Source organism: Tiliqua scincoides, chromosome 5 (assembly GCF_035046505.1).
Source record: "Tiliqua scincoides isolate rTilSci1 chromosome 5, rTilSci1.hap2, whole genome shotgun sequence".
Lineage (NCBI taxonomy): Eukaryota > Metazoa > Chordata > Lepidosauria > Squamata > Scincidae > Tiliqua > Tiliqua scincoides.
Genome location: NC_089825.1, coordinates 19,263,648 through 19,285,235, shown reverse-complemented (window position 1 = coordinate 19,285,235; position 21,588 = coordinate 19,263,648). Strand labels below are relative to the sequence as shown.

Here is a 21,588-nt window from a genome sequence, read left to right as displayed (position 1 = left end):
TAAATCTTGTTCATAGTTTCAAGATAAGAGAGAGCCCAATTATCATGCTGGGAGAGCCCAGTTATAACGTGGACTGGATAAATTACTTCCAGGGGCCACATCTGGCCTTTGGAGCTTATGTTTGACACTTTGGTCTAGTGTGCTAGGTAAAGCAACTCCGCCACATCAGCAATTAAGCAGCCATAAAAGAGGCTCCCAAAAAGGGAGGGATGCTCCCTTTCTACTAAAGAAAAGCTTTAGTAATTTCTGTTCCATTGGCACAGTGGCAATACCGGAGCACCCCACCCCCAGGGTAGTGACACCCCTCCCCTACCACAAAATACACCTTACCTTTGCAACGCAGCAGCGAGCCCAGGCCTGCTAGCACATGCTGCACAGACATGACTGCACAGCCCGCTGGAAATAGTTTGGTGGTGATGTGATGATGTCATTGCATCAGTGCACAGCACACAGCTCCAGGGCTACCATTTGCAGCTGTTCAGAGCCATAGGTGGGCAGGATGGCCTATCTACTTCCTAACATGGTGTGGAGCACACCAGGGGCTTGGGTGGCACGCCCATCACCCCCCCACCCTATGGCACTTGGGACGGTCCACCCCATCTGCCCCCTCTTAGTGACACTACTGCATTGGTCTATTGGCAGGGTGGTAGTTAATAACTCATTAGGGGCTTACAGTGTTGCTTTTCACCAATAATACAGTGCCAATGCATCTGCAGTGCAGCATCGAGGTAAGGACTCTATGGCTGCCCCTCCACCACAGGATGCAGCATGCACCCTGTTGACATGGCTGCATTGGTGTTGAAAATAGGATAGGATTTGACCCTTAATCTCTTGGGAGAAACACCAACCACAAAGCAGGGCAAGGGAGGTCCACCCAGATTGAGACTGCAGAGGAGGCAAAGAGTTAACACTTTGCAAATTGTTAACACGGATAAGACAGAGGCTCTCCTGGTTTGGAAATCCTCGATGCAGGTGCTGGATTATCAGCTTGCTCTGAATGGGGTTGCACTCCCTCTAAAGGAGCAGGTCCGCAGCTTGGGGGTCCACCAGGACTCGCAACTGCTCCTGGATTCCCAGGTGGCGGCTGTGGCTAGGGGGGCCTTTGCTCAGCTTCGGCTGGTGCGCCAGCTGCGTCCGTACTTGGATCATGCAGACCTGGCCACGGTGATCCATGCTACGGTGACATCGAGGTTAGATTATTGTAACGCGCTTTATGTGGGGCTGCCCCTGAAGACGGTTCGGAAACTGCAATTAGTGCAGAATGCGGCGGCCCGTGTGGTCACTGGAGCTAGGCAGTTTGACTCTGTCAGCCCGCTTCTCCAGGGGCTACATTGGCTGCCCATTCGTTTCCGGGCCCAATTCAAGGTGCTGGTTTTGACCTTTAAAGCCCTATACTGCTCTGGGCCAGGTTATCTTAGAGATCGCCTACTCCCGTACAATCCGGCTCGTCCTCTCAGGTCATCAGAGAAGGCCTTTTTACAAGTGCCGCCGCCTAAGGAGGTACGTGGGGCGGCGGCAAGAAATAGGGCCTTCTCAGTAGTGGCACCAACATTGTGGAACTCCCTTCCCCTTGACTTGAGAGTCTCTTGAGACTTGAGAGTCTCTTGAGTCCTTTCGGCGAGGCCTGAAGACTTTGTTGTTTAACCAAGCCTTCTGACGTTATGGCCTTTTTAACATCTTTTATATATCTTTTAGTTGCTTTTTTACAGGCCCGATTCCTCTAAGAACTGCTGTTTTATGCTCTTTTATTTTGACTCTTCTGACTACTGTTTTTATGGGTTCTGCTAATGTGTGTTTTAATATGTTTTTATCTGTGAAATTATGTTTTAATTTGTTTTATATGTTGTTAGCCACCCTGGGTCCCTTTTTGGGAGAAGGGCGGGATAAAAATAAAGTTTTATTATTATTATTATTATTATTTTAACACCTTCCCCCTCGCTCTGTGATCCCAATCTGGACTGGGTCTACATGATTGCATTGCATTAGAGAAATCAAGCACAGAGACCCAAGTCACACCATAAGTATATGCTGTAATTTACTGTGACCTTAACGTTGTCATTCAAGGTTAAAGTAGGAGTTATGTATTGTCAGAAAAGGATTACTGAGAAACACTGGAGCTTCACATTGGAGAGTGTTCTTTAATCATTCTGGCAACATGTCTACCGGATTCCTCCATGTCTTTCACAAACACACTTCTTTGTAAGGTCATCCTTGTGTAAGAGTCAAGTGGAAACTCATTTCCTTTCTTGCTGTTTTTATTATCAAAGGTTGCATGGATGATTCATTGATTAAGAATAGCAAAGTTTACTGTGGATGTGAAAAGCCTCCTTCTCCTTATGGTGACATTTGTGTGATGTGTTTCCAATGGCAGTTAATACAAAGTGACCTTTTGCTTTTTTGAATTCATTTCTAATAAAACAATCTTGTTTTGTTTGAGTCTAATTTCTGAGCTGGAAAGCGGTGTGACCTGTATTGAAGCATATTATAGAATGCATGTGGTGAATTAACTGTGCATGATTCCCTTAAGGATAACTCAGCCTCCAGACTTCCCTCCCCTCTTTTATTTTAGACTAGACCAGCGATTTTCAATCTTTTTCATCTCGTGGCACATCGACAAGGCACTAAAATTGTCAAGGCACACCACCAGGTTTTTGACAATTGACAAGGCACACCATGCTGCCAGTGGGGGGCTCACATCCCCATTGGTCCTACTAATAAATGATCTTCCCCCAAATTCCTGTGGCACACCTGTGGACCACTCGCGGCACACCAGTGTGCCACAGCAAAGTGGTTGAAAATGGCTGGACTAGACAGTGGTTCTCAAACTTTTTTACACCAGAATCCACTTTTTAGAACAATGAGCTGTAGGGACAGTCATTAATGTGATATCATTAACCTAGAAGTGATGTCATAGCCAGAAGTGGCACTATCAATTTAGGCTTCAAACCTAAGGCATGATCAGCCAAAGGTCCCATTATACAACACGCTCGTGCTGTTATTTTGCATACCTCAGAAGTCAAACATTCCAGCTCAGAAGTCAAAGCAGAATGCAGACTTGGATCTGTCTCCAACCACACGGCCTTCCCTCTTTCCACATCCCACCAGGGCAAAGCAGCATGCTTCTCTCCTACGAGGAGCCAGCCCTGCCCAGCAACTCTGTACCTCGTATTTTTAGCTCTATATTTTCAATGGTGACTGAGCTAGGTGCTGCGTGACCCACCTGAAATTGGCTTGCATCCTGACCCACAGTTTGAGAAATGCTGGACTAGGAGAAACCATGCTACAGGCCTGAATAAGGAGTCCTGCACAAGACCTGTATATAATAACATTGTAAATAACCAGAGGTTGCTAATAGCTGTGTGGAGCCTGAATTCAGTAGATACAGTTTAACAGGATCCATTAGTTAGTACCATCTTGCTAAAGGCACCCTAGCTGTTTTGCACCTGTGTTCATGCATAGCATACAAATGTGTACATTTATATGTTACAGATCAGAGATGTAACAGTAAGATGAGCATTTATGAGTGGAGTAGAGACAAGGCTTTAGTCTTTGGTTGTTCTGGCACCAGATCTGGTCCATACACCACCAGTTGGCCATCTCTGGTTTACATTAGCTCTGCTTTTTAAGCTATAAATTGTGCACTGCTCATGTGGCAGCTTGTTAAGATACTGTATATTCCTTTTCCCCTCTAGAAGCTTATGTTTCCTGATGCTTTGATTATGGGTCTTAATATCTAATCCAGGATAGACCATGTATCCCTGTAGAGCCTATCTTCTTTTCTTGAAAGAAAACAAGCACTATAGCCTGTGGTCTATGTCATTGGATGCCTGAGTGGAGTTAACAATGACTTAAAACCTAATCCTATCCCCTGCCAGCCCAGAGTGTGCAGTGCACCATCACAGCCTGCAAGCTTTGGGCCAGAATAATCATAATCATAATCATAATACAGGCATTTATATACCGCCTTTCTTGGTCGTCAGATTCCTCCTCAGACTTTAATTCAAGGCGGTTTACATGGGCAGGCTGTTCTAAATCCTGATAGGGATTTTTACAATTGAAGAAAAGTTCTGTCTTTCAAGAACCGCACAACATTTCAGATGGATCTTCTATGGTCTTTTATCACTTTCTGGCCTCCAGATTCCTCCCACGTAGGCTGACAAGCAGCTCCTTCATCTCTCCAAGAGCAGGTGGAATAACTCAGCTGGGCTTGTCAGCTGCTTCAAGGTTTCGCCATTCACGGTATTGGTGGCCTCGAACTGGCGACCTTCGGATGTTATCTTCAGGCAAACGGAGTCTCAACCCTCTAGACCAGACCTCCTGCCCAGAATGACATTATGTACCTCTCCATAGGCCACCTGGTCACCAGTGGATCTCAGATCTATACCACTTCTTTTGCTGGTGAAGAACTTCTCAGCCCAATCCTATTCACACTTCCCTGGGAGTAAACCCTATTGACACTAATGGGACTTACTTCCGAGTAGACATGCATAGGATTGGAGGCAGGTCCAGGCTGGGGAGGGGGCTAGGATCTGGTGTATGCTGTTGATGCTAAGATCCCTCCCCCACCCCCAAACTACCCCTAGCCTAGCCCACTCCCTGCCCCAATGCACCACTGTCACCTACTTGCTGTTTACGATGGAAGTTCTGTGGGCCACTGTTGCCCATGTATGGTCTCCAGGGCTTTGCACATGAACATGCAAAATATTTTTTTAATCTATTCATGTTAAAACAGGCTGCTTTATTGTCATCAGAGCAACCATTATCCTAAAATCCTAATGTTCTCACTTTATAATCAGAATTATAGGGTTACAGTCTAACACCCACATAAAAAGCGCAACAAATTTTGGTAACATCTGCAGACTTTCAGTGCAAACTGTGATGTTAGTCTGGATTTAATTATATGAACCTGATTTCCCCCCCTTCCCAGCACAATTCTGCATGATACACTGAGGCCGGGTAATTAGTACTTAGGATAATAGATTGTTTTTTTCCAAGGAGAATGATATGTTTGTTATTTCTAATTAAATAATGTTAATGTTAGGTTTGGCTGGAAGATGTATCATCTTAATCTTCCTTGATCTGAAAAGGATTTCTCTCTGTGGGATTACAGATGTAATACAAATTATTCTCTGCAGCTAAAACATTACCACTTTCTAAATGTAAACTTTGGAGACAGTAATCTTATCTGTGTTCCATTGTATTGGCATAGAGCATAGGTTAATCGTGGCAACGGCTATCTGAAAAATCTGATCAGGATTACAAAGATAAATTAGGCATAGGGCAGTGGTTCCCAAACTTACCGGGGTCATGATGTCCCCACAGCTCCTTCTTCCTGGCACAGCCAGGTGCTACCATCTTGAATCTCACAAAATCTCACAAGATCCAAGATAGCGGCACCTGGGTGTACAGGTAAGAGGGACCACAGAACAAAATAAAGAGGAATGGCAGGTTGCTAAGGAAACCAAGGAGAAGAGTAAATTAAGGACCGTAGGACTGAGAGAGTGGTGTGCTAGCTTGGAGAGGTCAGGTCTCTTGACCAGAGTCTTTTGCTATCTTGCCACGTCCAGGTCTCTTGCACTGAAGCTTCTGCTGTTCATTGTCGGAGAAGTGGAGGCAGTAGCACAGCTAGAGAGGGTGCAAAGTACTACGTTTTGCACAGCACATCATTGCGGCATGCAAGTGAACCCTCCCCCTCCCCTTTGGAGGCATCTCCTATTTTGCTCTAGTGGCCCAGAATGACTCCAATGGGAAAGGAGAAGGGCCACTTGCACGCCATAGTGAGGCACTGTAATAGAAATGTGCAAGATCCCACTTTTGTGTGGTGTCAACAGAGGCCCTTTGCTCTGGCAGGCAAGCATGGGGTTAACACTAGGGTCTTAGATTGCAGTGAGTGTGCTGCACAGATGCAGCCACTAGAGGCAGCCAGGTCATTACAGGGATAAAAGCAGTACCTGGAGCAGTGAGAGTGTGTGAGTGCAAGGAAGGAGCTTGGAGGAAGGAAAGTGAGAAAACCAAACTGACGGATTAATGGACTGAGGAACTAATGAACTGGCTGATGGACTACTGGGCCTGCTGACTGACCAATGAACTAACTGACTAATGGGCAAATGGACTTCTGAGGATTGCCAGAACAGTGACTGCTGGAGACACTGGAGTCTGGTGTGTGACTGCCATGCCCAAGATCTGCTGAGGACCAAGGTGTTGCTGTGGTGGCTGGAGAAGCTGTGGCAGGAGAGGGGAGGAAGGAGGACCCCTGCAGGTTGAACAGGCAAGCTACCCTGGTGGTGGTGGTCCAGCAGTGCTGCAGTGCAGAACTAGGGCCATAGTTGGGAACAAAAGGCAGCTAATTAGCTTAAAGTGGGCATAGGTTCTCTAGGCGAAGCTTGGAACAGGAATTTGACAAAACAGGCACTGTGCAAAACTAGTGCTTTGCACCCCCTATAGCTACACAACTAGATGCAGACATGTCCCAGCACAGTTTAGTTAAAGGACTCAAGACTAGAGTGAAGCAGCGGATTAGAGATGACCCTGTGCAACTACAGACAGGGTAAGAAGAGGAAGGAAGGGAAGTGTTTATGTGGACCACAGACAATGCTGAGGATGGATTACTTTTTTGTTGCAATTCGTACTAGAATAATCGAAAGCCAAGTTTACCCCTAGATTCCTGAAAAGAGACACCTTTGCAACAACATCTTGGGAAGGCCTTCACATTTCCCATGCTAAAAGCCTTACATTTTGGAATGCCTGATGCACATATATTGGCATCCCCCACCCACCCTGTTTGGTTTTCAAGTGGAAGAAGGAGAAGAAATGAGTGGTAGGCACTGTTAAGGGATAAAATGATTCAGTTTTCTGTTTGGCAGTCTCTCTGTGTTGCAAGATTGCCCTGTAGTCACTGTTCTCAAAGTGTGATGTAGGCGTTCATAAAGGAGGTAAGGGCATCTGCTGCAGGATACATAAACAAAGGCAGAGAGAGGGGGAAAGGGAGAGAGCAAAAGAGAGAAACTGGGGAAACACATTCAACTGGTCTGATCTGATCACCTAAATGACCTTTGGTAACCCATTCTCTTAAACATTTCAGTGGGGAATGTTCCCAAGGATATGACAAATATATTGATTTAATTTTAATTCTTAAATCACAATTCCTTTGTGATTTGGGATAGGTGAACATTCATTCATGACCTAATCATTAACAGGATTCCTATTTTGGAAGCTGGTGAAAAACTAAATGCTGTAATGAGCTCAACATCCTATTTCTAGCCTTTTCGAGAGCCAGCCTTTTGAATTACCATTAGGCATTGGCGTAATTAGGGGGCTGTGGGGGTGCGGGCCGCACAGGGTGATGCACTTGGGGGGGGGTGACACCACTACTGACCAAAATTGTGAAAACCTTAGTATTTTTGAGAAATACCATCATGTTATACCTCATCTGATGTGGAATTTCATGTGGATTGCAATGAAATGAACCACGCTGAGATATCTCTCTTGTATAAAAAGTTATAGTAAAAAAAAAAACACCCAGAAAAGGAAAACACAACTGCTTTATGTTAGGAAAAAGTGGTTTTCCTTAACTCCCTTAACAATGAGACTGATTGTTCCGACAGCCAATGAGGTACAGGAAGCCAATAAGGTGTCAGTAAGAGTCAACTCTCATTTCCATGGATCAGAGCCAATACTAGAACTCTTATTCAGTTGTGTGTGTCATCAAATTGGCCACTGGTTTTTTGTTGGTTACTGATTTGTTGGGTGATCTGCACTGTTCTATATTTAAATAAATGAAGTTAATGAGAGTGACACCAACCCTAGTGATGCCATTGCATTTAGGCTGTGCATACGCTGTTGTAACTTATTGTTTATGGTCTGGTACAGGAGGAGGTCCATCAGGGGGATGATGTGCTGACCTCCTGCATCAGGTGATGCAAACCCATAGAGGCCTGTTCAGAGGTCAAAAGGCAGAACAAACCTGTCCAGAATAAATAAATGTTTGTTTATTTACACACTTGTTTGTTTCATTTTTACATTTAAAACTAGTAGGTTGTATTACTAGAAAACATTTATCTTTCCTGAATGACTCCCAGTAGCTAGGTTAATTTTTCTTCATTGCTCTTTTTATTCCCTCTCTTTAATCCTTTTCTAAATGTATGCGTGTATTCCAGATACAGTGCAGAAAATATTCTAGGTCAGGACGGCTAAGCGATAATATTGGAGTGAGACAATGCTCTGTCCTTTTGTGGTTAGAAGTGGAAACAGCAGCAGTCTAGTCTGGCTTTTCATTTCCATTGGCCTCTTTTTCGTCCATTTAGCTCTTCAGTGCAATTGTTCAGAGAAATGTTTTAATCCACCAGGAGCCATTGTGGCTCAAACTTCAAGCCTTGTCACGCACCATTTATAAGACCCATGGACCCGCTGCCTTTGATATGATACCATTAAAAAGAAATGACCTTACCTAGAAATGTCTTTCTTTAAAAGGAAGTGCATAGGCTAGTATGGTACAATGGTCATTCAGGTATCATATTAGATATTTCATTCAGTTATTATGTGTTTTGCATCTTGCCACGTTGCCCTTGAAAATGGTGTGTGTGTGTTTGTGTCATCTGCTCCGGCAGAGGAAAGGCAGGGTAAAAATATTTTAAATAAGTCAATAAATCAATAACAGCCCAATCCTATGCACGTCTACTCAGAAGTAAGTCCCATTAGAGTCAATGGCACCTACTCCCATGGAAGTGTGGCTAGGATTGGGCTGTAAATAAATGTACGTCATGGTTCTACACCCTGAAGTTTCAGCAATGAGCAAGGAAGGTAGAACTGTTTCATTCTTCCAAAATGCTAGAGCATGTTGCGTAAGCCAGAATAGATTCCACAGTTCACTCCAGTCATGTGCAAAGAGGATTTGCTGGTATGTCTTCACATACCCAGGTCAAAGCATGCAAAGAGGAGCTGCTCTGGAAAGCAACTGCACATGTTCCAAGCCTCCAGCATACCAGCCAGTGGGTGGTGTTTTCATTGTTTCCTGGCTGCATCAGGCATGATCCAAGTATGCAAGACAGCCTCCTAGAATAACCTAGGGTATCCTAAGGCCCTGTAGAGGTTGCCTAGCAAGCTGTAAAAATTTGGCATGACCAGTGCTTATGGAGAAAGGATCTTACACTGCCAACACCTTATGCGATCATGGCACTGTTCAGAGGATGCTGAAATTTCTGCAATAAGCAGACCCTGATGCTGCTCTGAAAACACTTCCACCCCACCTGGCACCAAGGAGTCCTTTCCAGACTGACCAAGGCAAATTCAGAAGCAAGCCTACTCTTGTCCTGCTGGTCCCAGGGCATGTGATCCTGTCATCTTTCTGAAGCTAAGCAGGTCTGATCAGTGTTTGGATGGGTGATTCCTTGGGAAACCCATGCATGCTGCCTGGAGTTTCATGATGAAAGAGAGGCAGATAGAAAAGTAAGCATTAAAAATAAGTACATGATTGTGGAGTTGAGCTGATGCTTGAATCAGAATTGGGTCCTGAACATTCACACCAACTTTTATTCTGACATCTTGGAAGGTATATGGCATTGCTATTTTTTGTTAATCTGTTTTCCCCACTGCTGTTTGAAAAGTGCTGTTCTAACCTGAAATGGAGAATTGACCTGGAACAGGTTATGGCATTTCACTCCACTGTTCCAGTGTCTAAATGATACCACGTTGTAAGCAAAGGCATAATAATGTCAAGTGTGGGTTAATCAAAGGCATCATTTCACTGGGCCAATTATGCAGTTCATCAGTTAATATAGTCATTTAAAGCAAAAGCAAATGATTCCAAGGTTATGAGAAAATCTTATTCAAGTTCATCTAGCAGTGTCTTGCAGGCATAGTGATTTCAACATGGAGATTGATCTCTGTTGCTCTCTAGAGCACTGGTTCTCAAACTTTTTACCACCATGACCCACTTTATCAACTGTGGCAGCTGCATCACACCCCAGAATGACTTGCGGCTTCTGCGTCACACCCAGAATGCAATGCTGTAAGGTGTTGCGGGGTGCAACACTGCCAAGAAAGTGGATTGCGCACTGGTGCTACCCAGAAGCTACAAGGCGTTCTGGGACACAACATGGCCCAGAATGCCTTGTGGCTTCCAGGTAGCACTGGCCCCATGACCCACTAGTACTCGGGTTGTAACCCACAGTTTGAGAACTGCTGCTCTAGGATGTTTTCATTCATTTCATGGGGGCTTCATTGCCTTCTTCCATATGAGCCTGTCTGCTCTTCTAGGCTATCACCTTAAACCCTGCTGTACATCTTCCCACTTCTGACTTAAACACATGGATATGTGACATTGGATTTGGGGCCATTGCACCTACATTCCAGAACTCTTTTCTCTAAGAGGTTTGATCAGCCCCTTCCCACCTGTCTTGTTGCCAAGTGTAAAAACTAAAATTGTTAAAATCCACCCACCCACCTCACTTCTCAGTCCAAATCAGATGCTACAAACATGTGGGAGCAATTTCTATAATGTTTGAGGGCATGATTTCTCATGGGCTCTTCCTGGTGGCCCCCCAACAAATGCCATGTATCCTCCCCGAAGACCTATCAGAGCAAGACAACCTCAACCAGCAGCATCATTCTGAGTGCCACTGGGGGGGACAGAAGTGTCAGCTGCCTAGAGAAGCCCTTCCACTGTGAAAAGGCTACGCATTATAGGCCAACCCCTCCATCCTCCCAAACGCATGCTGAACTGTCTCATGGGAGAACTTACTGCTCAGCCCTTGTAAAAAATCTTTATTTTCGACAAGGCGTATAGGAGCAGGCATAGTGGGTTAGTTTTAGTCCACTTCATTTTTCTTTTTATTGGTTTCTGCTGATTTTGGTTTGTTTTTCTCTGGGCTGGCTACTGCTTATACTATTGTTTTATTGTGTGGATTGTTTTTAATGTGTATTTCTGGTTGTAAGCCTCTGTGGATGCTTTTAAAACAGGAGAAACAAGAGACAGTATAAAGAGAAACACTGTACTGCAAATTGGGTACACACGTTCCACTGTGTGCAGGAAGCTGCCATAGCCTTCCCCTTGAAATGAATGAAGGGGAAGCCAAGTTCTGCAGGATTCCTGGATGCTTTTGGGAGTCCACACACTGCATCATGCTGACTGTGTAAGAATAGAAACCACATGGTTCAAAGATGCTTTAACATGCATACGCCCAATCACTGCTTTTGTATATAGGAATGGAAACCGAAAGGAATGTGATTGAGAATTTCAAGTTGCCTCCCGCATTTATGAACCACACCTACTAATGGTAAAATATTTCTTTTTGTTCCTCTTGCAGCTGAATTTTTATTCCTCTTGTGGGGTGTTTATCTCTGCTATGCAGTGCGGACAGTACCCTCGGCATTTCACGAGCCACGTTATATGACCGTTGCAGTTCACATTGAGCTCATTATCTCCGCTGTATTCCATACAATTAGGCAAGTGGCCTGTCGTGGCATCTCTAGTCCTCAAGTGTTTGCTTTCAAGTTTCTTCCCATGGTGCACCTTAAAATGGTTAATTGGGCTGAAATGCATAACTGACAGCCCTGGCAAACGCATTTATTCTGCAGACTGAGAAATCCTTTAAAGATTTTCTTAGGCAGCTGAAAGCTATGTGTTGCCTACCTATTAATTATGCAGGTAGGACTTTCTCACAGGTATGTTGTTTGTGTTGGAAGTAAATAAGAAATTCAAGCAAGCAGAGCCAATCCCTTCTTTAATCCATTCTCACAGAGTGCGGTGACTTGTATCTCTCCCTACCACCACCAAAAAAGCTGATCAGCCCATGTACTTTCACCAAAATAAATACACCCTTTCTCGTAAATACACCCTATTCTAGAGATGCTATTGTAGGTCCCAAGAATTACCTGGTTGTTGCTGAGGTTGTAGCATTGCTGAAGCTATGCGGGTATAGGCTGGGTGAGCTCAATGGATGGAAGACCACTAGGAGCTTCAAATCATGACCAGTCAGGCTGGTGAATTTTATATTAGCGGTGGTTGGAAAGTAAAATCTGACAATTTCATCATGGTGTTCTCCAGTGTGAGAAAAGCATTGCAACAAAAAAAAGTTGTTCCCTGGTTTGGATTTTAATTTGAGTTAGGGAGGAATTTACACTCTGCCTGCCTTCTTCCCATTCATCTACCTGTCAACATCTCATCTCCTTCCCCCACTTCCTTTCTTTATAGGGACCCTAGAGGGGCAAGCATGTGAGAGGTGTTCTACTAAGGATAAGATTAGACCCTCTCTTACACTCAGTGGCATTGTTGAGACTGTCACAGGGTCTGAAACAGACTCAGAACTGGAATTGAAAACAATAAACTACTTTGCTGGTGATGGGGGTGGGATACTTAATTCTTTCTGACCTGAGTTCTAAGCCTGAGTGGAGCCATTACTAGTTAGGGCCAACAAACGAGATGTGAGATCATGGAAGTTCCATAATGCCTTTTTCAAGCAGCTAGCAGGGCAATTTGCTTTGGAGCTTTGGTACAGAGCAGTGGTTCCCAACCTGGGGTATATATACCCCTAGGAGTACTTTCCAAGACCTTTAGGGGTACTTGAAAAAGAATGGAATAATGGTGGGAAAAGGCCTTAGAATGCCTTGTAGGGCTGGCGTTGGAATGCCTTGTGGGGCTAATATGAGGGGTATAATTCATGGAAAAAAGCTGCCAAGGGGTACGCAAGTGAAAAAATGTTGGGAAGAACTGGTATAGAGCATAGAGGTTAACCCTTTGTTCCCACACCAATTCCCCAAATTAAATCCTCTTCCCCCCCCCCCCAAATGCTATTAACCATTTATGGGAAAAATTACAGGTGTGGGAAGGTTGAAAAACTAGACTTTAATGCAGTGGTCTCCAAACCCTGGCCCGAGGGCCGGATGTGGCCCACAGCGAGCTTCTATCCTGCCCACGGCCAGCCTCTTGTCCCCTGAAAGCCTCTGGCCCATTTGGCCAAACATGACTGGAACTATGCTCTGGTTGCACCTGGAGAGTGTTCTAAGGGCCAGAGAGTTTGAATGAATTAGCCCATTCATTCATTTATTCACTCATCTAAGTTCCATCTCTAATTTATTTATATAGATTTTATATTTAAGTTTTTTTTTTCGGCCTCCAGCACCATGCCAGATATTTTATGCAGCCCTCTTGCCAAAAGGTTTGGAGACCCCTGCTTTAATGAAAGGAAGAAGTTCACTTTCTGTAGGGTTGCCATTTTCAGCAGCAACCCTACACTCATTTTAATATCTGGCACAAAACTCTGTCTTCTGATATGCACACAAAGGGCCCAAGCAATTCCTCCTCCCACTTAGCTACCTAAGGACACAATCCTAACCCCTTATGTCAGTGCTTTCCAGCACTGACATAAGGGCAATAAAGCTCCAAGGTAAGGTAACAAACATTTCCTTACTTTGAGGAGGCCTCTGTGAGTGACTTCCAACTGCAGGATGCAGCACATATCCCATTGGTACTGCTGTGCCAGTGCAGAAAAGCACTGACATAAGGGGTTAGGATTGCATCCTAAGTTACCCACTTAGATGCAATGGAGGGCACCAAGTTGCAGGTCTCTTGTTGTCTTGTGTGCTCCCTGGGGCATTTGGTGGACCACTGTGGGATACAGGAAGCTGGACTAGATGGGCCTTTGGCCTGATCCAGCGGGGCTCTTCTTATCTTCTTATGTACTTAAGAGTAGCAGGTGGCTTTGTGCACCAGTGGGTTGCATGCTCATGAACAGGTGTTCACATGAGACTCCTCACATACACACCAAGAGCCCCAGGATCAGACTGTGTGAGTAGGCATGGAGACACCCAATACTCTAGTACTCAATAAAATAACCCAGCAGCTTTATATGTGGATTCTTTGTTCTATTAATGTTGTCAGGAATATTAAGAATTTGACATTTAATGTGGGGGAGGAAGGTGGAGGAGGACGCTTTTGCCAACTCTGTGAATTCTATTTTCAGGTTTAGTCTTGCCTCAGGACTTCAGTCTGATTGGATGCTGATGTTGTTCTTTGCACATACACACTTGACTGTGACAGTCACTGTTGGGTTGCTTCTGATCCCGAAGGTATTCTTCCTCTTGTCAAATCCTTTCTTTCTCCCGTCAAATGGTAGGAACAAATACTCTATCCCCATATAGTGTAATGTTTATTTTTAAAGCAGCTTCTGGGAGCTCCAAGTTAGATCAGAGATCTGGGGGGTATGGTGTGGTTGAGGCTCTTTTAACTCTTACCCCTGTGCTGTTCCCCCAGTCTAAATCACTTCCTAAAGTTTCTTTTAGCTCTTTAGTGGGGGATACAAGCTCTTCTCGAAAGCTCTTTTAGTGGGGGACAAATGTGATTCTCCCCCATGCCACTGACATCTAACACTGTCCCTCCCCCTGCTTTCATGTAAAAATAAAAACATCAGGAGATCCAGTCACAGATCTCCCACATAACATGCAGTTTGGCCCTCTGACAGATCAATACAATTGAGCAGAAGCTGTTCTTGGCCAAATTAGGAAATCTCATGAGAAATCTCGCATTTTTAAAGCTGCGTTAGGGTATTGTTTACTTATTTAGCACAATAGTATAAGCAGAAAGTATACTAAAAGTGGCTTAGATAACTTGTAGCTATCCAACACTACAATCCTATACTTTCTTTCCTGGGAGCAAGCCCCCACTTACTCAATACACAATAGGACTTAGTTCTGAGTAGATGTGCATAGGATTGTGCTGTATGTTGTCGTTTCTTAAACTGTTTTTTCAACTAATGTGTTTTTTGCAGCCCATTCCTAAAGGAGACAGTGCCAGTGCTGGGTATAGTGGCACCAAAGTGGCTACCCCTGTATCTTGAGATCCCTGGGGGGCGGGGGGGGGTAGGGAATTTTCATCCCATTTGCCAAGAGAAAAGCCCCAAACCCCACAATGGGGCTTCTCAAATCTCCACTGGCTCTTTTGCCAGTGCAGAGTTGAGCAATTCTGTATTGGGCCTTCTGTCCTGACAGAGTTCACAGGAGCACAGCTCCTCCAGTCCCATCCCTTCCTGCCCAATTCCTTCCCCCACCCCACCTTCCCCCAGCCCATTCCACCCACTCCCCGCCTCCTCTCGCCCCGATACTACTTACCACCGGCCAGTGCTGCTGGAGCACCAGCCAGCCCTCTGAGCAGCACTGAGGCTCAGTGCCAACTGGTCCTGACCCAGCACCCCCTCCTCTCAGATTGCCACAGACATGCCTTATAGCACGTTCGCGACATCCAGTGCTGGTGGTACGCTTGTGCTGCCAGTGCTAAATTGATCAGGATTGGCCTCTAAGAATTGTAAACTACTCTTTATTTTTGCTAATTTTGAAATGCTTGGTATGTGAGCACTTCAAGATGCAATGGAATAAGCATGGATAAACAAGCTAAACAGGCACATGGGACGATTCCCAATCCCTTGATATTATTGGCAGAACTCCGACAGTCTTTAGGGAGTTAATAAATAGCTTGCAATGGAATTCTCATAAGGAAGCCCAACTCTGACTCCTTCATTAGTTGCGTGATCCTAAGTGAGTAGTTGTGTATTGAATGTGTTATTGTCTCAGAAAACTATTTGCTTAATATTCATTCCATTCCTAGTATATGCAGAGGTCATGCAAGCTTGCACCACTCTCTGGGGCATGCTGTGGAGAGGGGGAGAGAGGAAAACACTCCTGTGGCTGTGCTTCATCCCCGTGAGTGGTCCATGATTCCCCCTCCTGTCCCCATCTTATCTGGTTGATAGACTGCCAACTGTACAAGCAGATGGATGGGCAGGGACTTGTTCCTAGCAACCCTCTGCATCTAGACCAGGGGTGTCAAACATAAGGCCCGGAGGCCGAATGTGGCCCGCAGTAGCTTTTTATATGGCCCTCAGGCTTTCAGCTGCTGAGTAGTGCTGAGGTGTTACTGCTGAAAGGGCAGCCCACATGAAAATTGGGCTCTCCCAAATCTCGAAATACGATCAAGATTCGTATAGTTTCTCTTTTGTTGTATGCAGCTAATGTGAGAAGAAAGTGTTTATTTTTGGTTTAATGACATCACTTCTTGCCTGCTGAGGGCCGGAAGTGATGTCATTAGGCATCATGAATGCTATGTGGCCCTCCGTATGAAATGAGTTTGACACCCCTGATCTAGATAGTCCCTAAGGAGCAACCTGATTGGAAGAGTGGTCAGGGAAGGAAGAGACTCTCATGAGAGCCCTTCTTCGTTCCCCCATCCTACAACCATTCATGCCTAGATGGTAACAATCAAATCACACACCCAGTCTTTGTGATGATCAGTGACTGAGCTGGAATATCTCTAAGGGAAATGTCTACCCCTCCCTCCCGTCCTCTGGGACTATAGCCCTGCATGACTGATCACACCAAATGATAGCTGGCTTTAGTGTTCAGACACGTCCAGTGGAATTTAGAAAAGAACTAGTGCATGCTCTTTGATGTTACTTATTATATTGATCAATGCGTTTGTTGTAAAATCTCATGCCATCTTTCAGTTTTCCCATTCAAGCAACAATCCACGAGATGATATAGCTACTGAAGCTTACGAAGATGAACTCGACATGGGGAGATCTGGATCCTATTTGAACAGCAGTATCAACTCGGCTTGGAGCGAACACAGCTTGGACCCAGAGGACATTAGGGTACGTGAAAGGTTTATTATTTTGGTCTTTTGTTTAATGCCAAATGAAACATATTCAGTATATTCATAATACAGTGGGCAGCTCAATCGCCATTAAAACCATGATGCGCAAAAATGAGACCAATGTAAGCAGCAATGGTGTTGCCTGTTGATTGTAGGACAATTCATTGTTTAATTCCTAGAATGAAAAGTAACTGAGGGCACAATCCTATCTTGTGCTGGAACAGGCAAGCCAGGAGACTTGCGCTGTATCCAGTGAGAGAGAGGGCACCACAGTGGCTCAGCCAAAGGTAAGGGGAAACTCTTTCTCTGACCCCCAAGTAAGCCACTGCAGCTCCTACAGGTCTCCTCGGACTTGTGCCACCTCCTGAAGTGGCACAAGTCAGAGGAGAGTGGATCGACTTGAATCCGCTCCGCGCTGCTCAGGGAATGGGGTTGGGATCCGGCATAACTGCCAGGTGCCAGCCGCATCTCCCACTCCCTACCTGCCCAACTCTGGGGCTGCCTACCACCTGCCTTCCCCCGCCCCAGGACACCTCTCTCCCGCCTCCTCCTCGCCCACCCCAGAGCCTTTTGTTGGCCAAACTCAGCCAACGCAAGGCTCAGTCCCTCCATCGGCGGGGAGGCTGAGTTCAACTTCTGTGGGCCAGTACACCTCTGCATGCTGGCCTAATCAAATCACAAGGAGGCGCAAATGTGCCTTACAGCATCTTTGCAACCCTCCTGGGCTGGCGCAAAGGACTTGTGTCAGCCCAAGGGTGCCTCAGGATTGCGCCCTTAGTCTCAAAGCCTAGACAAGCTCTTCCAACCACTTTTGAAGAATAACTTTGGGCCCAATTCTAATTGGCACGAACAGCATCAAATGGTGGCAATGGCCCCTGCATGCTGCTGCAGGGGGCAGCCTGTGCTGAAGCTGGTAAGCCATTGTGGAGGACAGGCAATGGTCATGGAGGTGGAAAAAGGTGGAGAGGGGAGGAATGGCGGAGTTTCTGGGCAGGGAGGTGGGAGGCAGAGGCTGGATCTCAGCGACACCAGCATACACCAGGATCCTATCCTCATTCCTTCCCCTGCTCCCTCTCTCTTACTCTCCTTAGTTGTGCATCAGCAAAATGGTGGCACAGATCACTTATTGGGACAGTGGAGGCTTACCCCAAGGTTAGAAACAAATGTTCCTTTACCTTGAAGAAGCCTCCAGAACTTCCCCCTTCTGGCAGGATGCAGCATGTGCTCCACTGGCATGGCTGCATCAGTGGGGGGGCTTTAGTTAGGATTGGGCTGTTTGTGTCACATGGTTTGTCCTTGATTTCATTGTATAACGCTGAGCTGTATGACATCCAGTTAATTTCTCATCCAAAGAAATGTACACTCCTAAGAATGTGGCGTTTTTTAGTTGCCTTATTGACCAAGTCCACATTTGCACCTTAGTTCAATGCGTGCGTGCGTGCGTGCGTGCGTGTGCGTGTGTGTGTGTGTGTGTGTGTGTGTGTGGTTAGTGTTCTATTCTCCTGGTCATCTGTTCAGGGGGAAGGAATTGGGAATGTAGTATTAGGTTCAGTTCTCTCCAGCCTCTTCCTGAACAGATGATGTGTGATATTTAACTCAGAATGATTGGGATAGCACACAACCCCAGTTTCTATAGCAGGATTCAGGCCAGGAAAATATACGCTTACGACCCAATCCTAAAGAGGGCCTGTGCTGAGGGAACATGCGTTCCACCAGCACACACTGTCGCAAAAGTGGGAAATACTTGTCAGTGTTGAAAATACTTTTCAATGCTTTTACTCAGCAGTGACAAACTTTGTAGAATTAAATTGACACGATTTTTGTCCAGTCTCAAAAGCCACAACTGTGCCTCTTTCAGATCTGCTTGGCTGCCACTCATGCATTTTCTGACTTTGGTTGGTATGTAGTAAATAGACCCACCTCTCCCTGTTTGGACAGGAAGCTTAGCGTTGCTGAGCCACCAAGTTTCATTTGGGCTTAGAAATAACATGATGTGGCAAAGAAGCTATGCAAGTCAAAACATGCATGTGTTCTTTTTCTAGGAAAGGTCAGAGAATACTATACCCGCAAATAAATTACCCTCCCCCAAGCTCCCGTGGCACACCTGCAGACCATTCACTGCACACCAAAGTGCCATGGCACAGCAGTTGAAAATCGCTGTGCCACAGCAGTTGAAAATCACTGATCTATCTGATCTATTTCTATCATGTCCTTCCTCCATGGAGTTTAGAGTGAAATTTTAGCTCACAACCATCCTTTAAAGTGACTGAGAGACAAATACAAGTGATTATATTTTAATGCAAAACAGGCACAGGAGGTTTAAATCAGGAGGTCTGCTTAACCCTTTCCCTTCCGGCCATTTTTCTATTCAAAATCTCCCCAGTGACTGTCTTCCTGTAAGAACCCCATATCTTTTCCCCATAGGAAAAAAAGTAGCATTTAAATGCAAATAGCATTTAAAAAAAGTGGAGCAATTTAAATGGCAAATAGAAAGGGTTAAGTAGCTCTTACCCACTGGTCTCCATGACTTATTCCAGCCTCCAGACTATCACAAAACAAAAACCTTAAGGAGGAAGAATCATGGAATTGACTGTTCCTTGCATGTAGTCCTGTATGATTTTTGACTTGCCCATTAAACTTCATAGCTAAGCAGGGATTTAGAACTGGGTTTTCAACACCCCAACCCAACAGCTTAACCATTACACTACACCGAGGTGGCCAAACCATGGCTTGGAATCAAATGTGGGTCTTTGACATATAATGTGAGGCTCACGGAAATATGTTGGCTGAGCTCCTTTTTGCATCACAATTAATATAAAAGACAAACAAAACAATTTCAAGCTGTATCATTATTTGCCAGGTATAACTGAGAGCCCACTGGATTGAAATGTAAGTTTAATGTTTGTGGTGAGTAAATACCTTAAAGAATTTAAGTGTTTCTTAACTATTGCGGCTCCCAAACATCTCTCAGATACCTGTGGCTCTTACATTAAACAAGTTTGGCCACCCCTGCACTGTACTGCCTTCAACAGTCTTTACTAGTTTTGTTCTTTGCTTCACAGGATGAACTGAAGAAACTGTATGCCCAGTTGGAAATTTACAAGAGGAAAAAGATGATCACCAATAATCCACACCTTCAGAAAAAGAGGTGCTCAAAAAAGGGCTTAGGTCGCTCCATCATGCGAAGAATCACTGAAATTCCAGAGACGGTCACCAGGCAGTGCTCCCGAGAGGAAAAGGATCTTCTGGAACATGGAGGTTTAAAGAATACTGCCACCACAAAGAAAAACTCCCCAGATTCCAGTGGCCATGCCAAGCCAAAAGAGGAGTCTTTGAGAAACAGAGTCTTCTCATTAAAAAAGTCTCACAGCACTTACGACCATGTTCGGGATCAGTCAGAGGAGTCTAATAGTTTAACGACAGAAAGTGTGGAAGTTATAATCGCTACAGAGAATTCCTTGCTGGACTCCCTACCTGGGAAAAAAACCACCAAGAAATCTCCGGAAAAAGTCGAAGCCGTGTCCACTGAGAATGTTCCTTTGGTGTGCAAATCAGTGAGTGCTCACAATTTAAGCGCAGATAAGAAGCCACTTCACCCAAGAACATCCATGTTACAGAAATCTCTGAGCGTTATAGCCAGCGCCAAGGAAAAAACACTGGGATTAGCAGGCAAGGCTCAAAGTGAAGAAAGTGGCAAATCCCACAAATCTCAACAAAAGGGCAAAGAGCTCAGCAAAAAGCACTCCAGCTCGGAGAAAAGTGACCATAAAGATTCCCACCGGAAAAATTCTGCCCATGCTGAAGAATCGAGGAAGCCCCATAAATCTGGAATAATGAAACAACAAAGGACCAGTCAGGGGCCTGCAAATCCTGATGCGGGAGCAAGTAAGTCACTGCCACAGAACTGTATCGATATAGGTGAAGTTTGTCCTTGGGAAATATATGACCAGAGTCCAGGGTCTGGGCTTCCTGACTCAAAAGTTCAAAAGCACGTCTCCATTGCTTCCTCTGAATTAGAGAAACCTTCCCAGCCTCCTCAGCTACAGGGCAAAACTCAATATAAGGCTGCAGAAGGTTCTCAGCTATCCAATCAAAAGACCATAGACCGATATGATGTATGCCCTTGGGAGAGCCAGCAAGAAAGCCTGGCAGAAGATCAGAAAAAGCCTTTGAGTTCCAAGGCTCCAGAAGCATCTGGAATGAAAAGTGAAAATGCGAATAAACATTATGCAGCCAGCGTTTGTGCCGGAGAGCTGAAGGAACTGCCCAGAAAAGGTGCGGCACAAACCACAGATAAAGATTATATCAATAGACTGGGAGAGCAGACAAAAAATGCAGCCTCTCCAGCAGGGAATGTGCCTCCCTCTGATTCTAGTAAGCCCACAACTGGTCACTTACAGCAACCTTTACCATCTCGTGTGGATATCTGTCCATGGGAGTATGAGACGCCTGAACTACCAAAAGTAGAAAGTATAGCTTTATCAAACACAACCAGTTTAAGCTCAAATAAAACGGCAACACAAAAGAAATGAGAGGCTTAGACTGAGAGGGAAGGGGAAAAAAGGACAGGAAAGAAGAAAAGCAGAAGGATCTGCATATTCCAAAGGAACATACCTTAAACCAAGACAATGAGCACCTTGAATACATAGGAACTAGGCAACGTCAATTGTCTCTTGTTTGTTTATTGTTGAGTGCCAACAGTGTTATCCGTGTGATTGGGAACGTGAGGAACTATGGCCTTTCCCTGCCCTAAAGAGTTTACATTCCAAATGAATGAGAAAAAAAACCATGCCTTTAGAATTTTTTTTTTTTTTGGTGTAAAATGTGTGGAGTTGTTAAATAGGGTATATTAAAGTACATAAAACTGGATCTAATTAGTCCTAAAGGCCCTGCATTGGTTTAACCAATGGGTCTGAATTCATTAAATATCATCCAGATTGAATGGAGTT

The 21,588-nt window shown here is 44.9% G+C and overlaps 1 protein-coding gene across 1 annotated transcript in view; it reads left to right on the top strand.

Annotated features, from left to right (window-relative positions):
* The window catches only part of GPR158 (G protein-coupled receptor 158), a 136,742-nt gene extending 115,571 nt beyond the window's left edge, over window positions 1-21,171 (top strand). The window contains exons 8-11 of the mRNA XM_066627615.1: window positions 11,304-11,442; window positions 13,959-14,064; window positions 16,491-16,637; window positions 19,702-21,171. Of these exons, the coding sequence (XP_066483712.1) occupies window positions 11,304-11,442; window positions 13,959-14,064; window positions 16,491-16,637; window positions 19,702-21,171 (1,862 nt within the window). The remainder of the gene's footprint in view (window positions 1-11,303; window positions 11,443-13,958; window positions 14,065-16,490; window positions 16,638-19,701) is intronic.
* Window positions 21,172-21,588: the final 417 nt, after the last annotated feature.